This window comes from Tenrec ecaudatus, chromosome 1, assembly GCF_050624435.1.
Source record: "Tenrec ecaudatus isolate mTenEca1 chromosome 1, mTenEca1.hap1, whole genome shotgun sequence".
NCBI classification, from domain to species: domain Eukaryota; kingdom Metazoa; phylum Chordata; class Mammalia; order Afrosoricida; family Tenrecidae; genus Tenrec; species Tenrec ecaudatus.
Genome location: NC_134530.1, coordinates 65464015 through 65490800, shown reverse-complemented (window position 1 = coordinate 65490800; position 26786 = coordinate 65464015). Strand labels below are relative to the sequence as shown.

Here is a 26786-nt window from a genome sequence, read left to right as displayed (position 1 = left end):
GCACTCTTACTGGCTCTTACTTGCTGAATGATTATAGACAATCTCTCTAAGCTTCTTTTTCCTCTTTCTTCGTTTTTAAATAGGCTGATTTCTTCCATCTTCATGATTCTTGATCCAGAGTTGTTTAAACAATGTCAAGAAAGTATTTTATATGCCTTGTATTTATGTGTGTAACAAAAAAGAGAAAGAAATTGTTTATCTTATAATAAACCAAAAATATTTAGTTATCAAAAATACCACTTGGAATGTTTGTTTTATTTTTTAAAAAAGAAATTATCCTGGGGGATGGACAACAGAAAAGTGGGTGAAGGAAGACGTCAGACAGGGCAAGATATGACAAAAATAATAATTTATAAATTATCAAGGGCTCTTGAGGGAGGGGGGAGCAGGGAGGGAGGGGGGAAAAAAGAGGACCTGATGCCAAGGGCTCAATTGGAGAGCAAATGCTTTGAAAATGATGAGGGCAATGAATGTACAGATATGCTTTACACAATTGATGTATGTATGGATTGTGATAAGAGTTGTATGAACACCTAATAAAACGTTTAAAAAACAAAAAAAAATCAAAATAATTTTACCAAAAAAAATTATATTCACTTTCACACTCCACTCTCAAAATTTTTTCTAAGTATCTCTTAATTCTATTTCACATCAATTTTGGATTTTTCAAGAAAAGTTTTTAAGGCAACCTTCTAGGTGTCAAGAAACAAGTTTTGCATAATCCCACTACTTAACTTTCCAGCATTACCTTAGTCAACATTCCCTCTTCATGCCTCATAGGCCTCATCTGTCAAATGAGGCATTTCTTCTATTTTACTTTTATTTCCTGCAAGTGTAGGTTGTCGCAATAATGGCTGAATTCTAAAAGGAGAACTTTGTATCACTATTTCCATTGAAGCATATTTTTCATCTCTCACCATGTAGGGTTTCGACTGAATGCTTCCTCTTGGCCTATGTTTCTTTTGAAGACATTAAATGGAGCAGAGATGGCTCCTATCAGGATTTTCCACAAGGTAAGATTCATTATAGTTGAAGAAATCCTCTAAACTGCTTATAGTCAAATACTCTCAGTTAATGAGCCTTTAGTTTATATTATATTTATTGCTTGAGGGTGCTTGCTCAGAAACTAGGTTTTTTGTTTTGTTTTGTTTTAACCGACAGCTTTTGTGAAATAGCTGTTTATCTATGAAGGACTAGTGTTAGACTTTAAGTTAGGATTCCTAGTTTCTGGGACCTAAGTCTATTTATAATAAACAATGTCCACTTAGGGCAAACTGTTAGTCTTTTGATCTCATACACATGGGATTTTGTTTGTTTCATAGGGTGATTATGAAGTTAAACTTTGTTAGTAGGACACAAAAATTATTATATAAAGCCAAAAAAGCTATTCTAGATTATGGAGTTTTATATAGTTTATACCAGGAGCCCTGATGATGAAGTGGATTGCAGGCTGTGCTGCCAATTGCAAGGTCAGCATTTCAAAGTTACCAGCTCCCCCATGGGAGAAAGATGAGGCTGTCAACTCCCTTAAAGATTTAAGTTTTAGAAACACATACAAAAAGTTGGGTTTTTTTTAAATGTCCAGAAAAGCTAAATATGAGGAAAGAGAACTATAATGTTACATGGTGTGCATAGACCCACAGCTGTCTTGGAGACTTTTCCAGTCTTATTTTTCAAGGATCTTATTTTTTAACAGCATACATTTGGACAACAGATGAGATCTAGAGTCCGGGCAAGGCAGAGATAGAGACTTGAGATTGGCATATAAAAAATAGATCATATCTCTCAAAACTATACCCCTTAATGAAAAGATTGTTACATGATGACAAAGAATTTTTTGCCTGAGTTTTGGGAATGGAATAATCTCTTCTGATACCACAAATCTTGTAAGCTTTGGGTTTAGATATAGTACATGTATTGTCTAGGAATCCGAAAGATTTATTTCCTAGTACCTACAGAAATTAACCCATCAAAATGGATATACTTTCAGCCAAGGTTGAATATAAATTCCCACAGCAAGGTACCACTGAAGATTAGCTCTCCATCCAGAAGTACAAACCCTTAAAAAAAACAAAAACCTTAAACAGTCTAACATGATAAAGTATTAGTAGACTTAGTAAACAGTAAAGTTGAACTTCAAGGACTTTGAAATAATATAAATACTTAGTAGAGATTATTAAGTATTTGAAAATGACTAAGGAAATAAGAGAATAATAAAAAATGCTATATTTGAAAAGATTTGAAAAAGAAGCTAATAGAATTTCTAGAAATGAAGCCATCATTGAAATAAAAAATAAACACCTTAGTCAAATATAAAGAATTATCAAATGTAAGACATATGTAAGGAAATTACCAAGATTGGTCTACAGAGAGGAAAAGAAATGGAAAATGTTAAAGATAAGGTAAAAAACAAGGAGAATATTACCCAGTATTTGCTGAATGGAAAATCCAAGAAGGCAAATTAGAGAGACTAGAAAAGAGGGGATATTTTTATTTATTTATTTATTTATTTTCCGCAACATCGAATACAACTTTTTTTAAGTAACCATTTTATTGGGCGCTCATACAATTCTTATCACAATCCATCCATCCATTGTGTCAAGAATAAACGTACACTTGTTGCCATCATCATTCTAAAAACATTTGCCTTCTACTTGAGCCATAAATATCTGCTGCTCATTTCCCCCCTCCCTTCCTACTCCCCCTACCTCATGCACCCTTCATCATTCAAAAATTATTATTATTTTGTCATATATTACACTGTCTGACGTCTCCACCAGCCTTCTTCTCTGCTGTCCCTCCCCTAGGGAGGAGGCCATACGTAGATTCTTGTAATCAGTTCCCCCTTTCTACCCTGCATTCTCTCCACCCTCCAGGCATCGCCACTCTCACCACTGGTCCTTGAGGAGTCATCTGTCCTGGATTCCCTGTGTTTCCAGTTGCTATCTGTACCGATGTACATCCTCTGGTTTAGCCAGATTTGTAAGGTAGAATTGGATCATGATAGTGGAAGAGAGGAAGCATTTAAGCAGTAGAGGAAAGTTATATGTTTCGTCATTGCTACCCTGCACCCTGCCTAGTTCATCTCCTCCCCACAATCCTTCAGTAAGGGGTGTCCGGTTGGCTACCATTGGTCTTTGAGTCTCCACTCTACACTCACCGACATTTTCAAAGATCTAATTTTTTGTTCCTTCATGCTTGATACCTGATCCCTTCGACAGCTCGTGGTCACACAGGCTGGTGTGTTTCTTCCATGTGGGCTTTGTTGCTTCTGAGCTAGATGGCCATTTGTTTATCTTCGAGCCTTTAAGACCCCAGATGCTACATCTTTTGATAGCTGGGCACCATCAGCTTTCTTCACCACATTTGCTTATGCACACGTTTGGCTTCATTGATCATATCAGGGAGGTGGGCACCCACTGATAAGGTTTTTATTCTTTGATGTCTGATGACTAGTCCCTTTTGCACCTTGTGTTTAGACAGGCTGGTGTGCTTCTTCCATGTGGGCTTTGATGCTTCTTAGCTAGATGACTGCTTGTTCATCTTCAAGTCTTTTAGACCCCAGACACTATATCTTTTGATAGCCGGGCACCATCAGCTTTCTTCACCACATTTGCTTATGCACACGTTTGTCTTCAGTGATCGTATCAGGAAGGTAGACACCCACTGATATGATTTTTAGTTCTTTGATGTCTGATAACTGGCCCCTTCTACACCTCGTGGTCAGCCAAGCTGGTGTGCTTCTTCCATGTGGGTTTTGATACTTCTCAGCTAGATGACACTTGTTTATCTTCAAGTCTTTAAGACCCTAGACGCTATTTCTTTTGATAACTGGGCACCATCAGCTTTCTTCTCCACATTTGCTTATGCACACATTTTTCTTCAGCAATCATGTCAGGAGGGTGTGCATCCTGGAATGCCAATTTAATAGAACAAAGTGTTCTTGCATTGAGTAAGTGCTTGAGTGGAGGCCCAATGTCCATCTGCTGCCTTAGTACTAAACCTATAAATATATGCACATAGGTCTGTTTCCCTACACTCATATAAATATATTTACATAAGTACATTCCAGTCTTTAGACCTCTAAAAATACCCTTTGTCACCTAGTTTTTCCTCGATTTCCTTTTACTTTCCTCTAGTCCCACTATCATACTCAACCTTCATTTGGGTTTCAGTAATTTCTCTCGGTTACCTTGCCCTTGCTGACTCCCTACCAGGCCACTCACACCCTCCTTGCTGCTGATTTTAGATCACTTATTGCTCCCCTGTCTCTGGGTTGGTCAGCGCCACCTCCTTGCCGCCTCTTCCCCCTCTCCCGTGTCCCCGTTGTTTTCTCCTCCAGACTATTTATCCAGTCTATTTTATCTAGATAGATCCGTAGAGATAATAGTATGCACCAAAAATCAAGTCATAGCTAGATAGGTGATGAGTGAGAACACAGCTATGACAACAAAAAAGGAAACCAGTTACCCATAGAAAAATAAATTAATTAAAAGGAAAAAATTTTAAAAAGAAAGAAAAACCTGTAAAAATATCAAGGTCTGACTTTTGTTTTCTAGGTGTGTCCTTTAGTCAGGTCCAATGAGGTACCATGTTTTGACCCCAGAGTCTGTCCTTTGTACTCCCCCAGGGGCGCCCTGCCCTGCTCCCACGGTTGCTCTGCCGCATACTTTTAGTGCTTTGCCTCAGTGTCACAGGGTCCGTCTGGGCCAGTCCTGACACTGAGTCTCCAGTGTTGTCCCCCTTAGAGCCCTGGGTCATCAAGGGATTGTGTGTCTCGTAGTGGGATCAGCCATATTGTCCACTCTGTCTATTGGCTGTTCAGAGTGGGGATATCGTCCTCCATGCCTGATGAGCCAGGATGTACTCTACTCTCTCTTCCTCCCCTTTCTTTGCTCTCATTTGCTCAGATCGAACATGCCCCTGTCCGCTAACTGCAGCTTCAGTGCCATCCTCTCAAGTAAATTTTTCTGGGGTGGAGGGGCAGTTGTCCATGTAGCTGGTATGGCGAACCCTCAGGCCCCTCCACTGGCCCCCACTCCTTGCCGGCACACTACATTCGTCTGGAACTGGCTTTATATCTGGTTCCTCTTTCCTTGTGGAGACACAAACAATACCCTCCCCTTGGGTGGGTCAGTGCCCTATTCCCTCATCACACATCTTTTTTATCCCCTTTCCTCCCTCTACCCCCGTTTTAGTTGGCTACTGTATGTACCCCTGGATTTGGTCTGGCCCTGGCCATACTGCCTGGTCCTCACCCCTGGACTGTTTGTACACAGTAGCTTTTTCCCTGTGCCCCCTTTGCACTTACCTTTCTGTTTTCTCATATATATATATATATTTACCTCAGCGGACTCATGCTTGACTTACTTCACTTAGCATAATTTCCTCCAGTTCTTCCCATGCATCTATATGCTTCATGCATTCATCAGTACTTTTTAGCGATGCATAGTACTCCATTGTATGTATGTACCACAGTTTTTTTTATCCATTTGTCTGTTGATGGAAATTTGGGTTGTTTCCAACTCCTTGCGATTGTGAACTGTGCTGCAATGAACATTGGAGCACAGCTATCTGGTTTGTTTCTTGCTTCTTCTGGGTATATGCCCAGTAGGGGGACTGCTGGGTCAATTTCCATCTGTTTGAGAAATCTCCAAATCTATTTCCCTAGTGGCTGTACATACCTACAGGTCCACCAGCAGTGAATGAGAGTTCCTATCTCACCCCAGCCCCTCCAACACTTGTTGCTGTCTGGTATTTTGAATTGGGCTATCTTTGAGGGTGGTAGGTGATATCTCACAGTTGTTTTGATTTGCATTTCTCTTATGGCTAGTGATTAGGAACATTTTCTCATATGTTTATTAGCCATTCAGATTTCAGACTCTGTGAAACTTCTGTTCAGGTCCTTTGCCCACCTCCTTTAGGAGGTGGGCAAATAGTTTTTCTCATTGAAAGCTTACAAGGTATTGTAGATTTTAGTAATAAGGCCTTTGTCTGATTTGTCATTGCTAAAGATGTTTTCCAAGTTGGTGGACTCTCTTATTACTCTCTTGATGAATTATTTCAATGTACACAGGTGTCTTATCTTCACTATATCCCATTTGTCTATTTGTGATTCCTCTGTATTTGTATCCTTCCCTATTTCTGGTAGCCTATGTAATCCCTGTGCCAAGGTTCTCAGGTTTGTCCCAATTCCCTCCTTGATGGCCCTAATTGTTTGGGGTTTTATCTCAAGGTTTGTGAACCACCTTGAGTTTATTCTTGTGCAAGAGTGAGATAAGGGTCTTGTTTCATTTTTCTGCGGGTAGATATCCATTTTTTCCAGCACCATTTATTGAAGATGGCACCTGCTTCCCATTGAATATTTTTTGGGTCCTTATGAAAGATCAGTTTCTTGTATGCTGATGCTTTTATTTCTGGGTCTTCAGCTCTTTTCCATTGGTCTGAAGATCTGTCATTATGCCAGTACGTATAGTACGTGCTAAAATCAGGTAGAGCAAGCCCTCCCACTTTGTCTGTCTTGAGGAGTTCTCTGCTAATTCTGGGCGGCTTCCCTCTCCATATGAAGTTGGTAATCTGCTTTTCCAATTCTTTGAAGAAGGATGGTGGTTTTTGTATCGGGATAGCATTGAATTTATATAGTGCCTTGGACAGAACAGCCATCTTTACTATATTCAGTCTGCCTACCCACGAGCATGAGATATTCTCCCATTTGTTGATGTCACTCTTGATTTCTTGAAGTAGTGTTTTATAATTTTCCTCATACAAATCTTTCGGTTTTTTTAGTCAGGTATATCCCTAGGTATTTCAATTTGTGCTTGGCAATTGTAAAGGGTACTACCTTTTTAATCGTCTCTTCTGTGGACTTGTCTAATGTGTAGAGCAGTCCAATAGACTGCTGTTTGTTGATTTTGTATCCTGCCACTCTGCCACATTCCTCTATTGCTTTCAACACTTCGCTTGTGGAGTTTAAGGGATCTTCAATATATAGAATGAGATAATCTGTGAATAATGATAATTTCACCTCTTCCTTTCCCAGCTGAATATCTTTAATATCTTTCCTTTTGTTTTATGTTGTTAGCTAGGACCTCCAGTACGATGTTAAAAAGGAGTAGGGACAAGGGGCATCCTTGTCTGGTCCATTTTTTCAGTGGAATTGTTTTCATTTTTTCTCCATTAACTATCATATTAGCTGTTGGTTTTTCATATATGGCTTGTATAATATTGAGGAATCTTCCTTCTATTCCTATCTTCTTAAGTGTCTTAAACAGGAATGTGTGTTGGATGTTGTCAAATGCTTTTTCCGCGTCTATTGATATTATCAAGTGGTTCTTAACATTTTTCTTGCCAATGTGGTGAATAATGCTGATAGTCTTTCGTATGTTAAACCATCTCTGCATCCCTGGTATGAATCCCACTTGGTCGTGGTGAATTATTTTTTTAATATGCTTTTGTATTCTATTGGCCAGTATTTTGTTAAGGATTTTTGCATCGATGTTCATTAAGGATATTAGTCTATAGTTCTTGATTCTTGTGGCAACTTTGCCCGCTTTAGGTATCAAAGTTATACTGGCTTCATATAAAGAGTTTGGGAGTTTTCCGTCTTTTTCTATGTTCTGGAAGCGTTTGTATAGGATTGGTGTTAGTTCTTCCCTGAATGCTTGGTAGAATTCTCCTGTGAAGCCATCTGGTCCGGGGGATTTTTTTGTTGGTAATCCCTTGATTACCTTGTCTATTTCTTCCTTTGCTGTGGGTTTGTTGAGGTTGTTGACATCCATCTGGGATAGCCTAGGGAGGGATTGTGTTTCCAAATATTTGTCCATGTCTTCCAAATTGTTGAATTCGTTAGAATGTAGACCTTGATAGTACTGTGTAATTATCCTTTTGATTTCATTACGGTCCGTTGTAATGTCCCCTGTTTCATCCCTCATCCTTGCAAGTGTCGTTTGTTCCTTCCTTTCTTTGGGTTAGGTTTGCCAGAGGTCTATCAATTCTGTTAATTCTTTCAAAGAACCAACTTTTAGCGGCATTAATTTTTTTCCATAGTTTCTTGTTTTACCTTTCCTGTATCTCAGCTCTCATTTTTATTAAATCTATCTTCTAGCTATTAGTAGGGTTGTTCTGTTGACTCTGCTCTAATTGGTGTAAGTTTTGTGTCAGCATATCATCCATGAGTCTCTCTTCTTTTTTAATGTGTGCATTTATTGCTATTAGCCTTCCTCTGATAAATGCCTTTGCTGTATCCCACAGGTTTTGGTACATCGTATTTTTTGTTCTCATTGGTTTCTAGAAACTTCGTGATTTCATCTCTGATCTGGGTCAATACCCACTCCTTTTGTAATAGGAAATTATTCATCCTCCAATTGTTTACCCTTGTTTTCTTCACTGTCCTTCTGTTAATTTCCAGCTTTATGGTGCAATGATCAGAGAGAGATGTCTGTGTAATCTTTATGTGCTTGAATTTACTCATGTTCGACTGTGTCCCAGCATGCGGTCTATTTTTGAATATGTGCCATGTGGGCTTGAAAAGAATGTGAATTTTTTTTGTATGTGGGTGGAAAGCTCTGAAAATATCTTATCAAGTTGTCCAATTGTACTATTTAGATCTGTAGCCTCCTTCTTGAGTTTCTTTCTCAATGATCTGTCTTTATCAGAGAGTGGTGTATTAGAGTCATCAACTATAATTGTTGAGCCTGTGATCTCTTTTTTCATCTTTTGGAGTGCTTGATTTACGAATTTCGCAGGTCTCTCATTAGGTGCATATATGTTTATTATGCTCACTGGTTCTTGGTCTATTGTTCCCTTGATCATTATATAGTGCCTCTCCTTGTCTCTCGTTATGGCCTGTATCTTGAGGTCAATTTTGTCAGATATTAAGATCACTACCCCTGCTTTTTTTGCATTACCATTTGCTTGGTATATTTTTCTCCAGCTTTTAATTCTCAACTTGTTTTTGTCTGTAAGCTTGAAATGAGTCTCTTGGAGGCCGCAGATTGGTGGGTTATGTTTCCTGCGCCAGTCTGTTAGCCTCTGCCTTTTAATGCCTGAGTTCAGGCCATTGATATTCAGTGTTATTATATCTATCTGCGGAATCTGTGATGTCATATTGTACCTTTTGTGATGAATATTTTCCTATCTACTTATTTACTTGTTTTGTGTGAGCGGTTTATGTTTGCCTTCTTTCCACTATTGAGCTGATGCTATCCTGGGGGCTGTTTCCTCATTGCCCCCCTATGGGTGGAGTTGTTCTATGTGATGGTCTCGTATTTGCCCTCGGTGAGTATTGATCTTCTGCCCATACTGGATCGGCAAGGATCTTTTGTAGGGCTGGGTTTATTTTTATGTATTCTTTGAGGTTGTCCCTGTCTGGGAAGACTCTTACTTCTCCATCTATCTTAATAGATCATTTGGCTGGGTAAAGTATTCTTGGGTTTGCATTGTTTTCCTTCAATTTTTGGAATATGTTACTCCATTCCCTCCTCTTCTTCATCGTTTCCACTGATAGATCTGAACATACTCTTATTTGGGTACCTTTATACGTGACTGTTTGCTTTTCCCTAGCTGCTTTTATGATCTTCTCCTTTTCCTCATAGTTGGATAGTTTGACAATTATGTGTCTTGGTGACTTCTTCTTAGGATTCAATCTGGCTGGTGTTCTTTTTTTTTTTTTTTTACCGGCATAAAAACTGTATTTACACAACACACGGTTACATGGCTGGTGTTCTTTCAGCCTCTTGTATGATTGCTTGATTTTCATTGACTACGCTGGGGAAGCTTTCCTCTAAGAATTCCCTTGCTATTTTCACTGTTGACTTCTTTGCTGTGCCTTGTTCCAGTAGTCCAATTAGTCTAACATTGTTTCTTTTCATAGCATCTGACATGGCTCTCAAGTTTTCTTCAGCTTCTTTGATTGTCTTATTTGACTGTTTTTCCCAATTATTGAGGTCTGCTTGGTTGTCCTCTAGGTCACTGGTGCGATTCTCTGCCTCCTCAAGACTGTTTGCTAGATCTGTCAATTTGTCACTGGATTCTGTTATTTCATCTCTTAACTCTTGTATTTCTCTTTGGTATGTTGCCTTTATCTCCTATCATTTCATCTTTTTTCTGCATTGCTTCCCTCATATCCTTTATGACTGCAAGCAGCATTTTGAAAATTTCTTTTTGTGGCACGTCAATATTTGCTTCTTCTATGTACATCGTTAGGTTCATGACTTCTTCCATCATTGTTTTCTGTTTTTCCTGCTTTTTGTTGAAGCTGTTAGAACTGGTTGCTGTTTACATGTTGTTTTAGTGAAGCCTGGAGCCATCTTCCTGAGTAGAAGATCCCTAGGCTCTCTCTTGGGGGATTTGTATGAGTACTTCTATGAACTACCTGCCGGTAGCAGTTCTGAGGGGTCAGGCTATCACTCTATCTTCCTGTGGTTTCACTTTTATCCTAGCCATCCAGAATTCCGTTACTTGGAATGTGTGTTGACTATTCCTCTCATGTAGTGGCATATGATAGGAGAGAGTGGGAGAGAAGAGGAGAAAGAGGGAAAAAAGAAGGAAAAAAGACAGATAAAAAAGAAAGCGAGAACATAAAACCCCAACACCAACCTTAGCTCGTTGAGACTGAGTGTGGTGGAAAAGTTAGAAGGGCTAGTGAATAAAGAGAGAAGAAATAGAGTAGTAGGTAAGGAGATAACTGATACTTGATCACCTGTTTGTGAGGCTGGAGGAGTTCCAACTCTTCCTCAAGGTAGTGGGGTGGTGTACCCGTTTGATGTAGGGTTCCACAGATGCCGTGTGGGATTACTTCAAAAGCAAGATCGCACCATGGCCAGACGTCACTTGGGTGCTGGACTTCGCTGGTGTACCTGCCTTGTGCTGTATATAGCACTTCAGCAGGGGCTGGGAGAGGGGCACTGGGGTGTTCTCTCAGCCCGTCTAGGGCCCCAGGACAGGCAGGGCCTCCCCAGCTATGTGTAGAATCACTGAGAGGGAAGCTGTGCTTGTTGTCCTAGCTGGTCTGCTGGTGCTTACTAGATCAGAGTATTTTATTTTTTATTTTTTTATCCCCCTGGCCAGCTAGAATGAAATTGTCTCTCACAGTCACTGGGCTGCAGCTCCTTGCTCTTTAAAGCTGACACTTTCTACAGAGGGTCTTTGTTATGCTAAAAGCTGCCAGGCCCTATAGAGGAGTTGTGGCATTCCTTAGCTAGTAGGTTTCTTCTTATGCTGATTTATGTTAAGAGCTTCCTCTTGGAGCTGAGCAACCAGACTTGGGTTTGAGTTTTAAACCAATAATATATATTTCACCCTTTTTTTAAAATTATGCTTGTGATGTGCTCAAATTTGGGGGCTGTCAGGCTGACCACCATAGGGGGAGATCCAGCTTATCAGCGGGGTTGTTTCCTTCTCGGCCATTTGGAACTAAATTTGCTCCCTGGACTCCCAACTTTCCACCTATTTTCTCCCACACCGCGATCTTCCTAAGGTGGTAATATAGTTTTTCTTCTGCTCTAAATTATGGCTACCCGCCACTACTCCCCTGGCCATGAGCTCAAGGCAGCCAACCACACAGAGAGCTCCGGAGTGGGGTTCCCCTCGTGTATGGGATTCTGTCCCCTCTCCGACATCTGCCTGCAGAAATACCTGCTCCCAGCAAGGGCATAGCCAGCGCCTGCGGGCTTACCAAAGCTAGAGGGCTTTAAAGAGTTCTTGGTTTGCTTTGTGAGTGGAAATCCCACACAAAAATGGGTTCAGGAGAAACCCTGGTACCCTAGTTCTAATTTCAGGACTCCACCTCCCTGTTTCCTTCACCTTACTTCCCAATTTTCTTATCTGGCAGCAGGAGCTCCGGACGGTTGGGTCCTATCTGGTCGTCATTTTCAGGGGATATTTTTAAAATATTGACTGTGACTATTCCAGCGTGTCTACTAAAGACAAAGCACACCTTAAGCATCACTGTGTAGCTATAGAAAACTAAGGGCAAAAGAGGAGATCTGAACAAGCTATGAAATAGAATTCTCTAAAGGTTTCATTTAGGTGAGCAGTTAATTTCTTGACAACAGCAGTACAAACCAAAAGGTAATGGAAAAAGTTCCTTGAAAGTACTGAAAAAACGGTTGTCCACTTAGACTTCTTTATGTGGACATAATACTTAAAAATGAAAGTAAACTTAAAAACTTAAAAATGAAAGTAAAAGATATTTCCAAACAAGCTTTATGAGTGGTTATTAACATACTCAGTGAAAGAATAACTTGAAGAATACATTTCAGGAATAAGATATTGACACTAGAAAATAAGATTGAGATGCAAGATGTTGTAATTGTGAGGAAAGTTATTATTTTAACATATGAGTAAAGCTAGTGCAGCGTTGTCTTTAAGTATGTAAACCAATGATAATAACAGAGTGAATAATTGTCAGGGTAACAGTGTGAATCTCAATTACTGAATACTTACATACCTTAAGAATGAGTTAACATATTCAAAGGTTTGTGTGATTTTGAGATCAGAAAAAATTAAGAACTTTAGAATGTGTTAAGCTAAAATCTCCAGAGAACTTACTGAATGACTGTAACTGTGGTGGTTAACTTATGAATCTATAAAGTGGTAAAAGGGAAGAACATTCAGTGGATTGAGGAGATAAAGAAACATGAAAAATCAGGTTAAGTAGAAATGTAGACAGTAAGATAAGTGCAATCTAAATATATCATTTAGCATAAAAAATGAACTTAAACTCATGAATTCGGTTGGATATTGATTTGTTTTTGTTTTTTAGCGCTAACTGTATGCTGTTTACAAATTACCCTGCTAAAGTCATATGGCACAAAAATGTTGAAAGGAAAACAATATAAAAGATAAACCAGGCAAACATTTATGAAAACAAAGTTGGTGCTACAAATACCAAAACCAGACAACAAAGACTTGAATGCTAAAAAGCATTAAAGACGTAGTTTCCCTATAATAAAGTACAGTTCATCAAAAAGATAAACGTACATACTCGAGTATAAGCTGAGTTTTTCAGCACATTTTAATGCAGTTTTTGTGGTAAAATTAGGTGCCTCAGCTTATATTTGGTTCCGCTTATACTCGAGTATATACGGTACTGTATTTTATGCAAACAAGGAACAACTTTTTTTGCAAACTGCTCACTTCCCAGGTGCCTTAAATATGAAAATATGGTACTTGTTAATGTATATAGTCCTAAAAATATATAGCCTCAAAGTATATAAACCAAGTTGGACAGCATTCATAGAATTAATGAAAACTCTACAATCGCTAGGGAAATTTTAAACTCACATCTCTCAATAATTTATAAAAGAAGCAGACAAAAATTAATGTATCAATTAGCATAAGCAAATCAATCAGTATCCAATCAATTGATTTCTTTGTAAAAATGAACTGTTTTCCTTATTTATAATGTTATTTTAAAATGAAATTTTTTATGACCCAATTTATAATACAATAAAATCAAAATGTAGCCCAAAGAAATGTTACTAAATAAGAGATATTTGTAGAGGAATTAAGAGATACATATTAGAGAAGAAATCTACATTTAAGAAAATGACAAATCAAAAAGGCTATAGTATTCTTGTATGAAAAGGTTCAATATCATGCATAGGTTATTTTTCCCTAAGTTAACCTAAATTACATGGCAATTTCATCCAAAATCCTAATGGGGCTTTTTGGCAGACCTTGAAAAGCTGATTTTAAAATTCATATGAAATATCAAGGAGAAAGAATAGCCAAAACAATACTGAAGAATGACAAATTAGGGAGACTTTTTATGCCAGGTCCACATTTAATAAGACTTTGTTGTTGATACACAATTAGATCGTAAAACCAAAGGATTAGACTAGTGAGTGGGAGGTATACTTGGACACTTGCTCTATTACAAGTCAGCATCCAGGAATTCTCCAACTGCAGGTGAGAGTGTACCATTACTTTTAGGACAGTTTAACAGTATTTAGGACGGCCAAAAATGCAAATTTCTATCCTTGCTGTGGAGTAGATTCCAACTCATAGGGACCTTATAGTTCAGAGAACTTCCTCATAGAGTCCTTAGGCAGTAATCATCATGGGAGCAGACCGTGTGCATTTTTCTCTCACAGAGCTGCTCACTCATCTCACTGCCATCAAGTCAAGACGGACTCATAGTGAGCCTACAGAGCAAGGTAGAACTGCCCCTGTGAGTTTCTGAGACTGTAACGCTTTACAGGGGTAGAAAGCCCCATCTGCAGCTAGCAGCTTAATGCATAAGCACTACACCACCAGAGTGCATTCAAGTTGCCAACCTTTTGGTTAGCGACTAAGCGCTTAACCATTGTGCCACCAGGGCTCCTTATATATTTCTCCTAACACCAAAATACGAACCCATTGTCATCGAGTTTATTCTAAGTCAAAAACCCTGTAGGATGGCATAGAATTGCTTCATAAGGTTTCCAAGGCTGTATCTTTAGGGAAGCTGATAGCCACATCTTTCGCCTACAAAGTGACAGGTGAATTCAAGGCACTGGTGTATTGGTTAACAGTCAGTGCTTAACCATTATACTAGCAGGACTCATATCTATCCTGCAGCCCAGGAATTCTACTTCTATTCTATATGCATCGTCAATGTTCCACCCCTAGGGGGCACACACGGGGCTGTCAAAGCAGATAAGTATCTACATTTTGTCCTGGATTGTAGGCTACAATACAAAAATTTTTAATTGTCCTAGCGGTGCTGAGTTTATTTTTTGAATAGGTGACAGTAGAGAAAAGCATAAAGGAACAAATGCAAGGATATTAATTAAAACTTTTCTGAACTAGTGAAACTGGAAACAACTTTAAATAGCCTTCTAAAAAAGTAATAAATTATGTGAATACATGTAATTCACCTGTTAAAATACTTTAGAACTAAATTAATCAATATAGGTAAATCTGAAAAATGCAATAAAAACATTGTAGAATGATATGTAAATATGATACTATTTATATACATTTTAAAAGCAGGCAAATGGATGTGTTATATATATCACGGCCAGGGAGTCCATACTGACTCATATGGAACCCCTGTGGGTTTCCAAGTCTATAACTGTTTATGGGAGTAGAAAGCCCAGTGTGTCTGTGCCTATGTGTGGGGGGGTGTGTATGTGTGTGCACACCCAGACTAAAGTATAAAATCATACATGGGTAGTAGTACCACTGTTGTAAGTAGACGTGAAATTGGTTGCAGGAGGAGCACAGAGGATTCAGTACTATTTGTCATCTTTTATTTCTTTCCAAAAATACACATTTGAAGCAAAGCTGTCAATGAAAATGTTAAGATTAACAAAGGAATACATTGGTATAGTTTGAAATCTATTTAAAAGAAACACTAAATTTCCATTATAAATCTTACATACTAGCCACTTTTTAATCATCTGCCTAAGATAGATGCAACCTGTGGGCATCCATAGCCTCTCTATTTGTGTCTCAATTTGTAACTTCTGTTTTTCATCTAGGAACCACCTTCTCCTTCCCACAACTTCTTCAAAATGGGAATGAAACTAGAAGCAGTGGACAGGAAGAACCCTCATTTCATCTGCCCCGCCACGATTGGGGAGGTCCGCGGCTCAGAGGTGCTTGTCACTTTTGATGGATGGCGAGGGGCTTTTGACTACTGGTGCCGTTTCGATTCTCGGGACATCTTTCCTGTGGGCTGGTGTTCCATGACTGGAGACAACCTGCAGCCTCCTGGCACAAAAGGTAAAGGCCCCATCTGTGGGATGATAAGGGAATCTCTCGTGTTCAGCATATTTACTCATCAACCTCATTAGTAGGCAGAGAGGGGCAGTGGCCAGCAATTTTTAGGCCTGTCAAGCCTAATTTAAAAAAAACTCTTAAGAATTTAGCGTCAAATGAAATGATACGTGGGACTTGGAATAATGTAAAAATTCCTTGCTGTCAATATTCTAAGATTCTCAAGAAACTAGCTTCTTTTGTACTATGGTTCCTAACCCTTTAAGTGTTTATCTCTTTCTCAAGGTAGACCTCTTCCTCAGGCTTTACTGGCTTTGTGTGTGTATGAGCTGGAGTAACTTTATGTTGTAGAATGCTTTAAAAGTACTGTGGGAAAATGGAAAGCATGAGCTGAGAAGTGAGGTCAAAGAGAGTTAGAGTTCTGGCTCTCCCTTTTACCAGATGTGTGGCTTTGGGCAGTTAAATCACCTCTCTAAATCTCAAAGTTCTTGTCTGTGAAAGATTCATAAAATTATTGTGAGGAATAAGTGATATTTTGTGGTTAAAATGCTTACACATAATATCTGGCAAATAGCAAATGATATTTGTGCTTTCATTGTCTTATTCCTGCTTTTGCTATAGTTATTGTATATCCTATTATGTGTATTATTAATTTTCAATAAATGTTATACATGGGTATTGTAATATGCTGTATTATTATTATTATTCCATCATTAGAAGGTAATCCCTTCCAAAGGGGAGCATGTGTAGAAAGTACTAGAGTAGTGCCACACACTACTTGAACCATAGATGATAGTTCTAATGATCATGATGTTGGAGATAATTTAGAAAAAATTTGATATAGCTCTCTTTAAAAAGAAAATAGTAACAATTTTATCCTCTTTTTGTTTAAAAGTTCTAGTGAACCTGAACAAATGAATGTTGGAGGTTATCTTTGTTGACCTCTGTTGAATTCATTCATTCAGTTAGCCAACTATTTATTGAACACCTGTTGTGAACAAGGCTGGTGATACAACAGTGGAGAGGAAGAACAATGGTACTATGATGGCACTTGTTGTGGTGGGATGTTTTTATTGTTAGCTGCTCAACTCGTGAGGACCCTGTGCAGGATGAAAAGAAATGCTACTTGGACCTGCATTATCCCTTTGATTGGTTCTGAATCAGATCATTGATTTTCATTGGCGGATTTTCAGAAGGTTAGGCCTCTCTTCCTACTCTTTCTAGGAAGGTCCACTGAATCTTTTTCCATGTAATAGCAACATATAAGCTTCTACTGACAGACGGGTGATAACTGTGTGAAGTCACTTGTCTGGGAATCAAACTCGGTTCTCCAGCATAGAAGGCAAGAATTCTAACACTGAACTACCACTATCAGTAAACACGCAGTAAACATCTAAATCAAGAATAAATTCAGCTACTTCTCATTTATCAGCTGTAGCATTATCTAACATTTTACATTTACAAGAGTAGCAAACAGTCTTTTAAACTATTTTTCACAGTGGTAACAGACACAAAGCATAGCACTAGCTGTTCAAGGTATGTGTCAGCTTGGTTGGGTTATGATTCTCAGGGGTTTTAATTTTTAAAAATAGGGCCTATCTCTTTTTTTTTATCATTTTATTAGGGGCTCATACAACGTTTATCACAATCCATACATACATCAATTGTATAAAGCACATTTGTACATCCATTGCCCTCATCATTCTCAAAACATTTGCTCTCCACTTAAGCCCCTGGCATCAGCTCCTCATTTTTTATCCTCCCTCCCCGCTACCCCTACCCTCGTGAACCCTTGATAATTTATAAATTATTATTTTGTCATACCTTGCACTGTCCAACGTCTCCCTTCCCCAACTTTTATGTTGTCCGTGCCCCAGGGAGGAGGTCACATGTAGATCCTTCTAATCGGTTCCCCCTTTCCAACCCACCCTCCCTCTTGCTCCCAGTATCGCCATTCACACCACTGGTCCTGAAGGGATCATCCACCCTGGATTCTTTGTGTTTCCATTTCCTATCTGTACCAGTGTCCATCCTCGGGTCTAGCCAGACTTGGGAGGATTCGGATCATGATAGTGGGGGGGTGGGGGGCGGTAGGAAGCATTTAGGAACTAGAGGAAAGTTGTGTTTTTCATCGTTGCTACATCACACCCTGATTGTCTCGGCTCCTACCTGAGACCCCTCTACAAGGGGATCTCCAGTGGCCTACCAATGGACTTTCGGTCTCCACTCCGCACTCCTCCCCCCTCATTCACTATGGTAAGATTTTTTTTTGTTCTGATGATGCCTGGATACCTGATCCCTTTGACACCTCGTAATCATACAGGCTGGTGTGCTTCTTCCACGTGGGCTTTGCTGCTTCTGAGCTAGATGGCCACTTGTTTACCTTCAAGCCTTACTACCCCATATGCTATATCTTTTGATAGTCTGGCACCATTAGCTTTTTTCGCCACATTTGCTTATGCACCCATTTGTCTTCAGTGATTGTATCGAGATGAGCACACAATGATATGATATTTTGTTCTCTGATGCCTGATAACTGATCCCTTTGGCACCTCGTGATCACACAGGCTGGGGTGCTTCTTTCATGTGGGCTTTGTTGCTTCTGAGCTAGATGGCCGCTTGTTTACCTTCAAGCTTTTAAGACCCCAGATGCTATATCTTTTGATAGCTGGGCACCATCAGCTTTCTTCACATTTGCTTATTCACCCACTTTGTCTTCAGCCGTTGTGTCAGGAAGGTGAGCATCATAGAATGCAAATTTGATAGAAGAAAGTATTCTTGCTTTGAGGGAGTACTTGAGTGGAGGCCCAATATCCTTCTGCTACCTTAATATTAAACCTATAAATATAGGCACATAGATCTATTTCCCCATCCTCATATATAAATATATTTTCATATGTACATGTCTTTATCTAGGCCTCTATAAATGCCCTTTGCCTCCCAACTCTGTCCTCTATTTCCCTTGACTTTCCTCCTGTCCCACTATCATGCTCAGTCCCCATCAGAGTTTCAGCAATTCCTCTTTGTTACATTACTCTTGATCATGCCCTACCAGGCCTCCCATATCCTCCTCACCACCAATTTGGATCACTTGTTGTTCCCTTGTCCCTGGGTTTGTTAGCACCACTTCCTTTCCTCCCACTTACCCCCTCTCCCATGTCCCCTCAAAACTGTCTGTCCCATTGTTTTCTCCTCCAGATTGTTCATCCAGCCTATCTTATTTAGACAGACCTGTGGAGATAATAACATGCACAAAAACAAGACAGCAAAAGCAAGCAACAATATACAACAAAACAATGACAAAAAACCAAAATACAACAAGAAAGAAAAGCTTGTAGTTAGTTCAAGGATCATTTGTTGGCCTTTAGGAGTGTTTTCCAGTCCAGTCTGTTGGGGCACCATGCCCTGGCCCCAAAGTCCACCTTCAGCATTCCCTGGGGACCTTGCTGCTCCATCCCCTTGCTATTCTGTTGCACCTCCTTAGTGTTTTGCCTCAGTGTGGTAGGATCAGATTGGGTGCAATTCCCACACTGTATCTCTGGTATTGTCCCCTGTAGGGCTATGGGTCAGTGAGGGGTCTCATGTCTCACAGTGTGGCTGGCCAGGTGGTCCTCTCTGTGGACTGGCTGCTCTAATTGGGATCATCGTCCTCAAGGCCTGGTGGGCCAGGATGTGCTCCACTCTCTCCTCCTCCCTCTTCACCTGCTCCCGTGTGCTCCGATCAGATATGTCCCTCTCCTGGAGCTGCAGATTCAATGCTGTCTTTTGAAATAAATTCTTCTGGGGGGAGGGGTCCATATTTTCATAGCATTGATTTTCACATAATGGCCTGAGATTTGGAATCTAACTTTGTTGGTCAGTGATGAATGAGTATATGGTAGTATAATTTGAGACAGATATTTTCTATAGACAGAGATAAGATAATTTCTCATAAGGAAATAAAACAAGTTAGAATGATAAGATAGTAACAGTGAAGATGTGGAAGTTTTTTTTTAAACATTTTATTAGGGGCTCATACAACTCTTATCACAATCCATGCATATACATACATCAATTGTATAAAGCACATCCGTACATTCTTTTCCCTAATCACTCTCAAAGCATTTGCTCTCCACTTAAGCCCTTTGCATCAGGTCCTCTTTTTTCTCCCCTCCCTCCCCGCTCACCCCTCCCTCATGAGCCCTTGGTAATTTATAGATTATTTTGTCATATCTTGCCCTATCCGGAGTCTCCCTTCCCCCCCCTTCTCTGCCGTCCCTCTCCCAGGGAGGAGGTCACATGTGGATCCTTTTAATCAGTTCCCCATTTCCAACCCACTCACCCTCCACTCTCCCAGCCTCGCCCCTCAAACCCCTGGTCCTGAAGGTATCGTCCACCCTGGATTCCCTGTGCCTCCAGCTCCCATATGCACCAGTGTACAAGAAGATGTGGAAGTTTAAGGGAGCTTGTGTAATAGATTTTTTGAAGTATTGTTAGTTGCCAAGCAGTTGATTCCAGCCCCTCCACCCCCAGATATGTCAGCATAGAATCATGCTCTTTTGGGCTTTTTAACGTAGTGACATTTCAGAAATAAATCACCACCCCTCTCTTCTGAGATGCCTCTGGGTGAGTTCAGACCATCATTCCTTTGGCTAATAGTAAATTGCTTAATTGTTTCTTCCATCCAGGGACCCTTTATGAGGTATAATTGACATTACCACAGCATATTGCTGTGATGCTGGAAGCTATGTCAATGGTGTTTCAAAAGCAGCAAGGTCACCCAGTGTGAACAGGTTTCAGCAGAACTTCCAGATGAAGAAGAAATAGGGTGTCCACTTCTGAGGAATTAGCCTTTGAAAACCTTATGAATAGCATCAAAACATTGTCAGATATTGAACATCTCCTGAATAGCAGCAGAAAATTGGCAGGTATACTGCCAGAAAATGAGCCCCTCAGGGTCAGAAGACACTCAACTTATGGTTTAGGAAGATCTGCCTTCTTAGTCAACCATAATGATATAGATGGACTAAAATCTTCAGGACCTTCATTTGTTGATGAGACAAAACTCAAAATTAGAAGAAACAGCTGAAAGCATATGGAATATGAATCTAGGAAATTGGAAATCACCAGAAGTAAAATGGAATGCACAAGGATCAATTAGGCATTAGTGAACTGAAAAAGACTGAAATTTGCCCATTTGAATCAGAAAATCAGATGATTTACTATGCTGAGAATGACAAATTTATGTAGAATGACAATACAGTTATTATCAAAAAGTACATTTCAAGATCTATCTTGAAGTGTAATGTTGTCTGTGATAGGATAATAGCTAGCCATATATAAGAAAATCTAGTCAATTACTATTCAAATATATGCACCAACAGTTAGTTATCTATGAAAAAACTTGAATTCTACAAACATCTTCAGTGTGAAATTGATGAAACATGCGATCAATATTCATTGATAATTAAGGGCTCAAATAGAATGTGTTTAGAAAATAATGATGGCAACGTATGTCCAAATGTGCATGATACAATTGATGTGTGGATTGTTATAAAAGCTCTAAGAGCCCCCAATAAATGATCTTTAAAAAAAAATTCATTTGACAGTTATTGGCCATTGGAATGCAAAAGTTGGAACCAAATAGGAAAGAACAGTAGTTGGCAAATGTGACATTAGTGATATGTAAATCACATGATAGAATTTTGCAAGACCAATGACTTCCTCATCACAAGTACTTCTTTTCAATAACACAAATGATGACCATACACATGAACTTCTTCAGATGGAATCACAGAAATCAAATTGACTACATCTATAAGAAGAGACAATGGAAAAGTTCAATATCAGCAGCTAAAGTGAGGCCCAGGGCTGACTGTAGAACAGACCATCAATTGCTCATATGGAAATTCAGGTTGAAGCTGAAGAAAGTGAAAAAAAAAAGTCCATGAAAGCCACAGTATGACCTTAAGTATATCACACCTGAACAGATTTGATGGCATAAACAAATGATAGAGGACCTGATTAGCTGTGGGATGACATCAAGAACATCATACATGAAGAAAGCAAATGTCATTAAAAAGACAGGGAAAAAAGAAAAGATCAAAATGGATGTCAGAAGAGAATCTGAAACTTAATCAGAGTAGAAAAGGCAAATGGAAGAAATGATGACATCAAAGAGCTGAATAGAATATTTCAAAGAGAAGCTTGAGAAAACAAAGTGTTATAATGAAACACCTAGAGAAAGAACAACCTGGAGTTTATAGAGTTAGAAAGTTCCCCCCCCCCTAAAAAAAAAAGAACATGCTCAGCAGACCTTACAGTGACACAACTGAAGAAAAACTGAAGCCTTGGATTGTAATATTGAAAGATTCTATGGGTAAAATATTGAATCAAAAGAAAATGGAAAGAAAACAGTACCTCTATCAAAAAGAACCAGTCAACATTCAACCATTTCAATTGATAGCATATAATCAAGAGTCAGTGGTACTGAAAAAAAAAATCCCAATCTTCACTAAAGGCATTAGCAAAAAGAAAAAAAACAGGAATTGATGGAATACCAATGAACCTGTTTCAACAAATTGATGAAGCACTGGAGGCACTCACTTGCCTATGCCAGGAAATTTGGAAACCATCTACCTAGTCACCTGATTGGAAGAAATCCCTAACTGTACTCATTCCAAAGAAAGATGATCCAACAGAATGTTAAAATTATAGAACAATGTCATTAACATCCCATGTAAGTTAAGTTTTGCTGTACATTGTCTGATAGCAGTTGCAGCAGTACATTGACAAGAAGCTTCCAGATATTTAGGGTAGATTCAGAAGAGGAAATGGAGCAAGGTACATGGTTGTTGACATCAGATGGACCCTGGCTGAAGGCAGAGAATACTAGAAAAATGTTTCCTTGTGTTTTAATGGCTATGTAAAGGCATTCAACTATGTAGATCATAACAAACATGGATAGCCATGAGAAAAATAAGAATTCCAGATCACTTCCTTGTTGTTCATATGGGACCTCTACATGGATTGAGAAGCAATTATGTGAACAGAACAAGGGAATATTGCATGGTTTAAAATCAAGAAGGGTGTAGGTCAGTGTTGTATCTTCTCACCATACGCATTCAGTATATATGCTGAAAATTAAATCACAAAAGTTGAACTGTGTGAAGAAGCAGGCAGCATTAGAATTTGAGGAAGGCTTGTTAACAACCTTTGATGTGCATGTGGCACAAACTTGCATGCTGAAAGTAAGGAGGACCTGAAGCACTTGCTGATGAAGATCAAGATTATAGCCTTCAAAATGGATTACAACTCAATGTCAAGGAAACAAAAATCCTCACAATTGAGTCAATAGGTAATATGATAAACATATAAAGATAGGTATATTTGTATATCTATGTATGTATATATATATATATATATATATATATATACACACACACACACACACACACACACACAACTAGGAAGCAGATGGGCTTTGGGCCTCTGCTTAAATCCTACCTCAGTACATGAACGGTTTGTTCTAATAATGTGGCAATGTATGATACCTTCCTAACATGATCACTGAAGACAAAATGGGTGTATAAGCAAATGTGAAGAAAGCTGATGGTGCCCAGGTATTAAATGATATAGCATTTGAGGTATAAAAGGCTTAAAGTTAAGTGGCCATTTAGCAGGGAAGCAAATAGCACATGGAAGAAGGATGCCAGCCTGTGTGATCATGAGGTATCGACGGAAATATGTATCAGAAGTTCAAAAACAAGCAATCAAATTGACAAGAAGGAGCATAGGCAAAGTGGAGACCCAAAGCCCACCTATATGATAATTGGACAGTCTTCTCACAGAAGGGACGATACACCCAGGGTGCAGTAGAGTGATGCAGCACATAACCATCCTCTAGTTCTTTAGATTTTGCTTCTCCCATTATTGTGGCTTTAGTTTTACCTCAGTAATCTTGCTAGACCTGCATGTGTATATTGGTACTAGTCCAAAAGAGATGAACCCATCAGAAACGGTGATGGGAGTAATGATTCTTGGAGGGAGGGAAAGGGGGGAAGGGAGAACTGATAGCAACGGTGACTGTGTAACCCAGTGGTTCTCAACCTGTGTTGACGACCCCTTTGGGGGTCAAACGACCCTTTCACAGGGGTCATCTTTGATCATTGGAAAACACATTTCTGATGGTCTTAAGAACCGAGACTGCTCCTCTATCTGTCTCTAGGTGGGTCTGCCCATATGCAGATGCATCCACATATGAGTACATGGCCTGAAATCAGTTACCCACACTACACCATGCTTCAAGGCAAAATTTCATTTATTTGTCACTAGAAATAACTTTCACAATATATAATTACATATTGCTTTGTGATTAATCACTATGCTTTAATTATTTTCAATTTGTAACAATGAAAATACATCCTGCATAACAGATATTTACATGACAGTTCATAACAGTAGCAAAATTACAGTTACGGAGTAGCATCGAAAATAATTTTATGGTTGGGGGTCACCACAACATGAGGAGCTGTAATAAGGTGTTGCAGCATTAGGAAGATTGAGAACCACTGGTGTAACCCCACTCGAGGGGAATAAACATCAGAATTTTAGGTGAATGGACTCATTGGATGGTGTAAGTTATGGCAGAAACACGCATAATAATAATATATAATTTATTAAGGGTTCAGGGTGATAGGGTGGGGGAGTTGATAGCAAGGAACTCAAGAAAAAAGAAAATAGATTTGAAATGATGATAGCATTATACAACTATGCCTGAGCTAATGGAACTATGGATTCTAATGATATCTGCAAAAGCTCCCAATAAAATGTTTTAAAAAGTGAAGTATAAGATTGGATTAAAAAACTACTCTCAACTGTATGCTCCCTGTAAGAATTCCCTCTTAAACATAAAAAACACAAATGAATTAAAAATTAAAAGATGGCTAAAAAATAGGTAATATGATAAATGGAGAAAATATTGAAGTTGCCAAGGATTTCATTTTGCTTGAATCTATAACCATTGCTCATGGAAACAGCACTTAAGAGATCAAATGTCTCATTGCATTGGGCAAATCTGCTGCATAAGACATCTTTAAAGTATTCAATAGCAAGGGCATTACCTTGAGGACTAAGATGCATCTGACCCAAGCCAGGTATCTTCAGTCGCCTCAAATGCACATGAAAGTTGGGCATTGAATAAAGAAAACCAAAAAAGAATTCATGTATTTGAATTAGGGTGCTATGAAGAATATTGAAAGAACCAGAGCCTGCCAAAAGAATAACCAGATCTGTTTTGAAAGAAGTACAGTACAAATGCTCCTTATTGTTTTGGACATGTAATCCATAGAGACCAGTCATGCTTCGTAAAGTAGAAGGGCAATGAAAAAGAGGAATACACATAACAAAGTGGATTGATACAGTAGTTGCAAAGATGAGTTTGAACATAATCACAGTTGTGAAAATGGCATAGGATTGGAAGATGTTTCATTCAGTTGTACATAGCATTGCTATGATTAGGATCTGACTTGACAGCGCCTAAGGAAAACAAGAACTACAATTGACATAAACTGCACATATTTAAGATGTACAATTTCACATACGAGAAATTGTGTTTTATGTATATATCTGTGAAACCGTTACTGGAATCAAGATAATGAGTATATATTACTCCCTAACATTTCCTCTGCCTCTTTTTGAGGAGGAATGTCTTTAGGTGTGATTTTTTTTTCTTGAGGAAAATTGATCTGACCAGACAGGTAACAGCCCACTCTTCCACCAAGTCTTCATTATTCATTAGGGAAATACAAACCAAAATAGCAGTGAGATACCACTTGATATCCATGAGTATGACTATGATCAAAAGAATGACAATAACAAGTGTTGGTGAGGATGTGGAGAAATTGGAACCTTCATACATTCCTGGGGAGACTGTAAAATGCTACAACCAATTTGGAAAACAGCTTGGAAGTTATTCAGAAGGTTAAATTTAGAGTTACCATCTGTCCGAGAACCGTAGAATTTCTATTCTTCATTATATATACAAGAGAATTGAAAACATGACCACATGAACTATGTGCATTGAATGTTCATTATGGAGTTATTCATAATAGCCAAAATATGAGAACAACCTACATACTCATCTACTATTGAATTAATAAAATGTTGTATCCTATTTTAAGATACTGCTTAATAATATAAATCTATAGAGCATAGATTGTACAGTAGTAACTTGCATTGGCATAATAACACTGAGGTTAAAGTAAGTTGGTGTTGGTGTCTGGTGGGACAAGACATACTTTTTGGTTCAGAAAAGTGACACTGTTCTCTATCCTCCAAGAAACAAGTGTCCCAGGATTGCTATGGGAAATCCATTCTCACCCTTGCAAGCCCTGTGAATGATGATCTGTGATAACAGCAAGAAGAAGGGCGCCTTGGCAGTGGTTGTGGAGTCATTTTTGTTTCACGTGTAGCCAAAACATGAAACTCTTTGGTATTCTAGAATTTATTCAGTTAGTTGGTTGACATTCTTACACTGCTGCCTGGAGAATTCTCCACAATTCCAACTGGTAAATCACCTAGTGTAGTTAGGCTAGTCTCCAGAGCTCGAAGAGTTGAGGATCCTTGTGTCCAGGAATTGCGTATATGCATTCTTTCTTTCCTGACTACATACCATGCTGATAAGAAATATCAGTCTGTGGTTGATGCTTCCAGAGGAATTTGCCTGTTGCCCTCTTCTTTTATACATCTCTGGAGACTATAGTTGGATTTTTAGCAAATGACTGGAAGTACCAGACTCACAAGGTAGAGAGAGACCTTCTAGCAGATGGCGTTTCTTCATCCTTTAGTCGTCATTCCACTAGCCAGACTGTTCTTTCCACAGTTCCCTCTTTCCTCAGCTCCTGCCCTCAGTAAGTTCAGTAATAGCAGAGATCCAGTCAGCTCACTACCCTGGCTAAGGAGCAAGTGACATACTGTAGAAAAATGTGGTTATTCAATTCAGTTTTACAAAACAAGATGTTCTCTCTGTATAATCCTTTCTAATCATACTATCTCCACCCTCCTTCTCACCTTCTGGTCATTTTGTATGCAAAGGTTACGAA

At 39.0% G+C, this 26786-nt stretch overlaps 1 protein-coding gene across 1 annotated transcript in view; it reads left to right on the top strand.

Annotated features, from left to right (window-relative positions):
- Positions 1-26786, top strand: part of SCMH1 (Scm polycomb group protein homolog 1) — a 197443-nt gene that overhangs the window by 101384 nt on the left and 69273 nt on the right. The window contains 2 exon segments of the mRNA XM_075554608.1: positions 925-1013; positions 15468-15711. Coding sequence (XP_075410723.1) covers positions 925-1013; positions 15468-15711 — 333 coding nt within the window.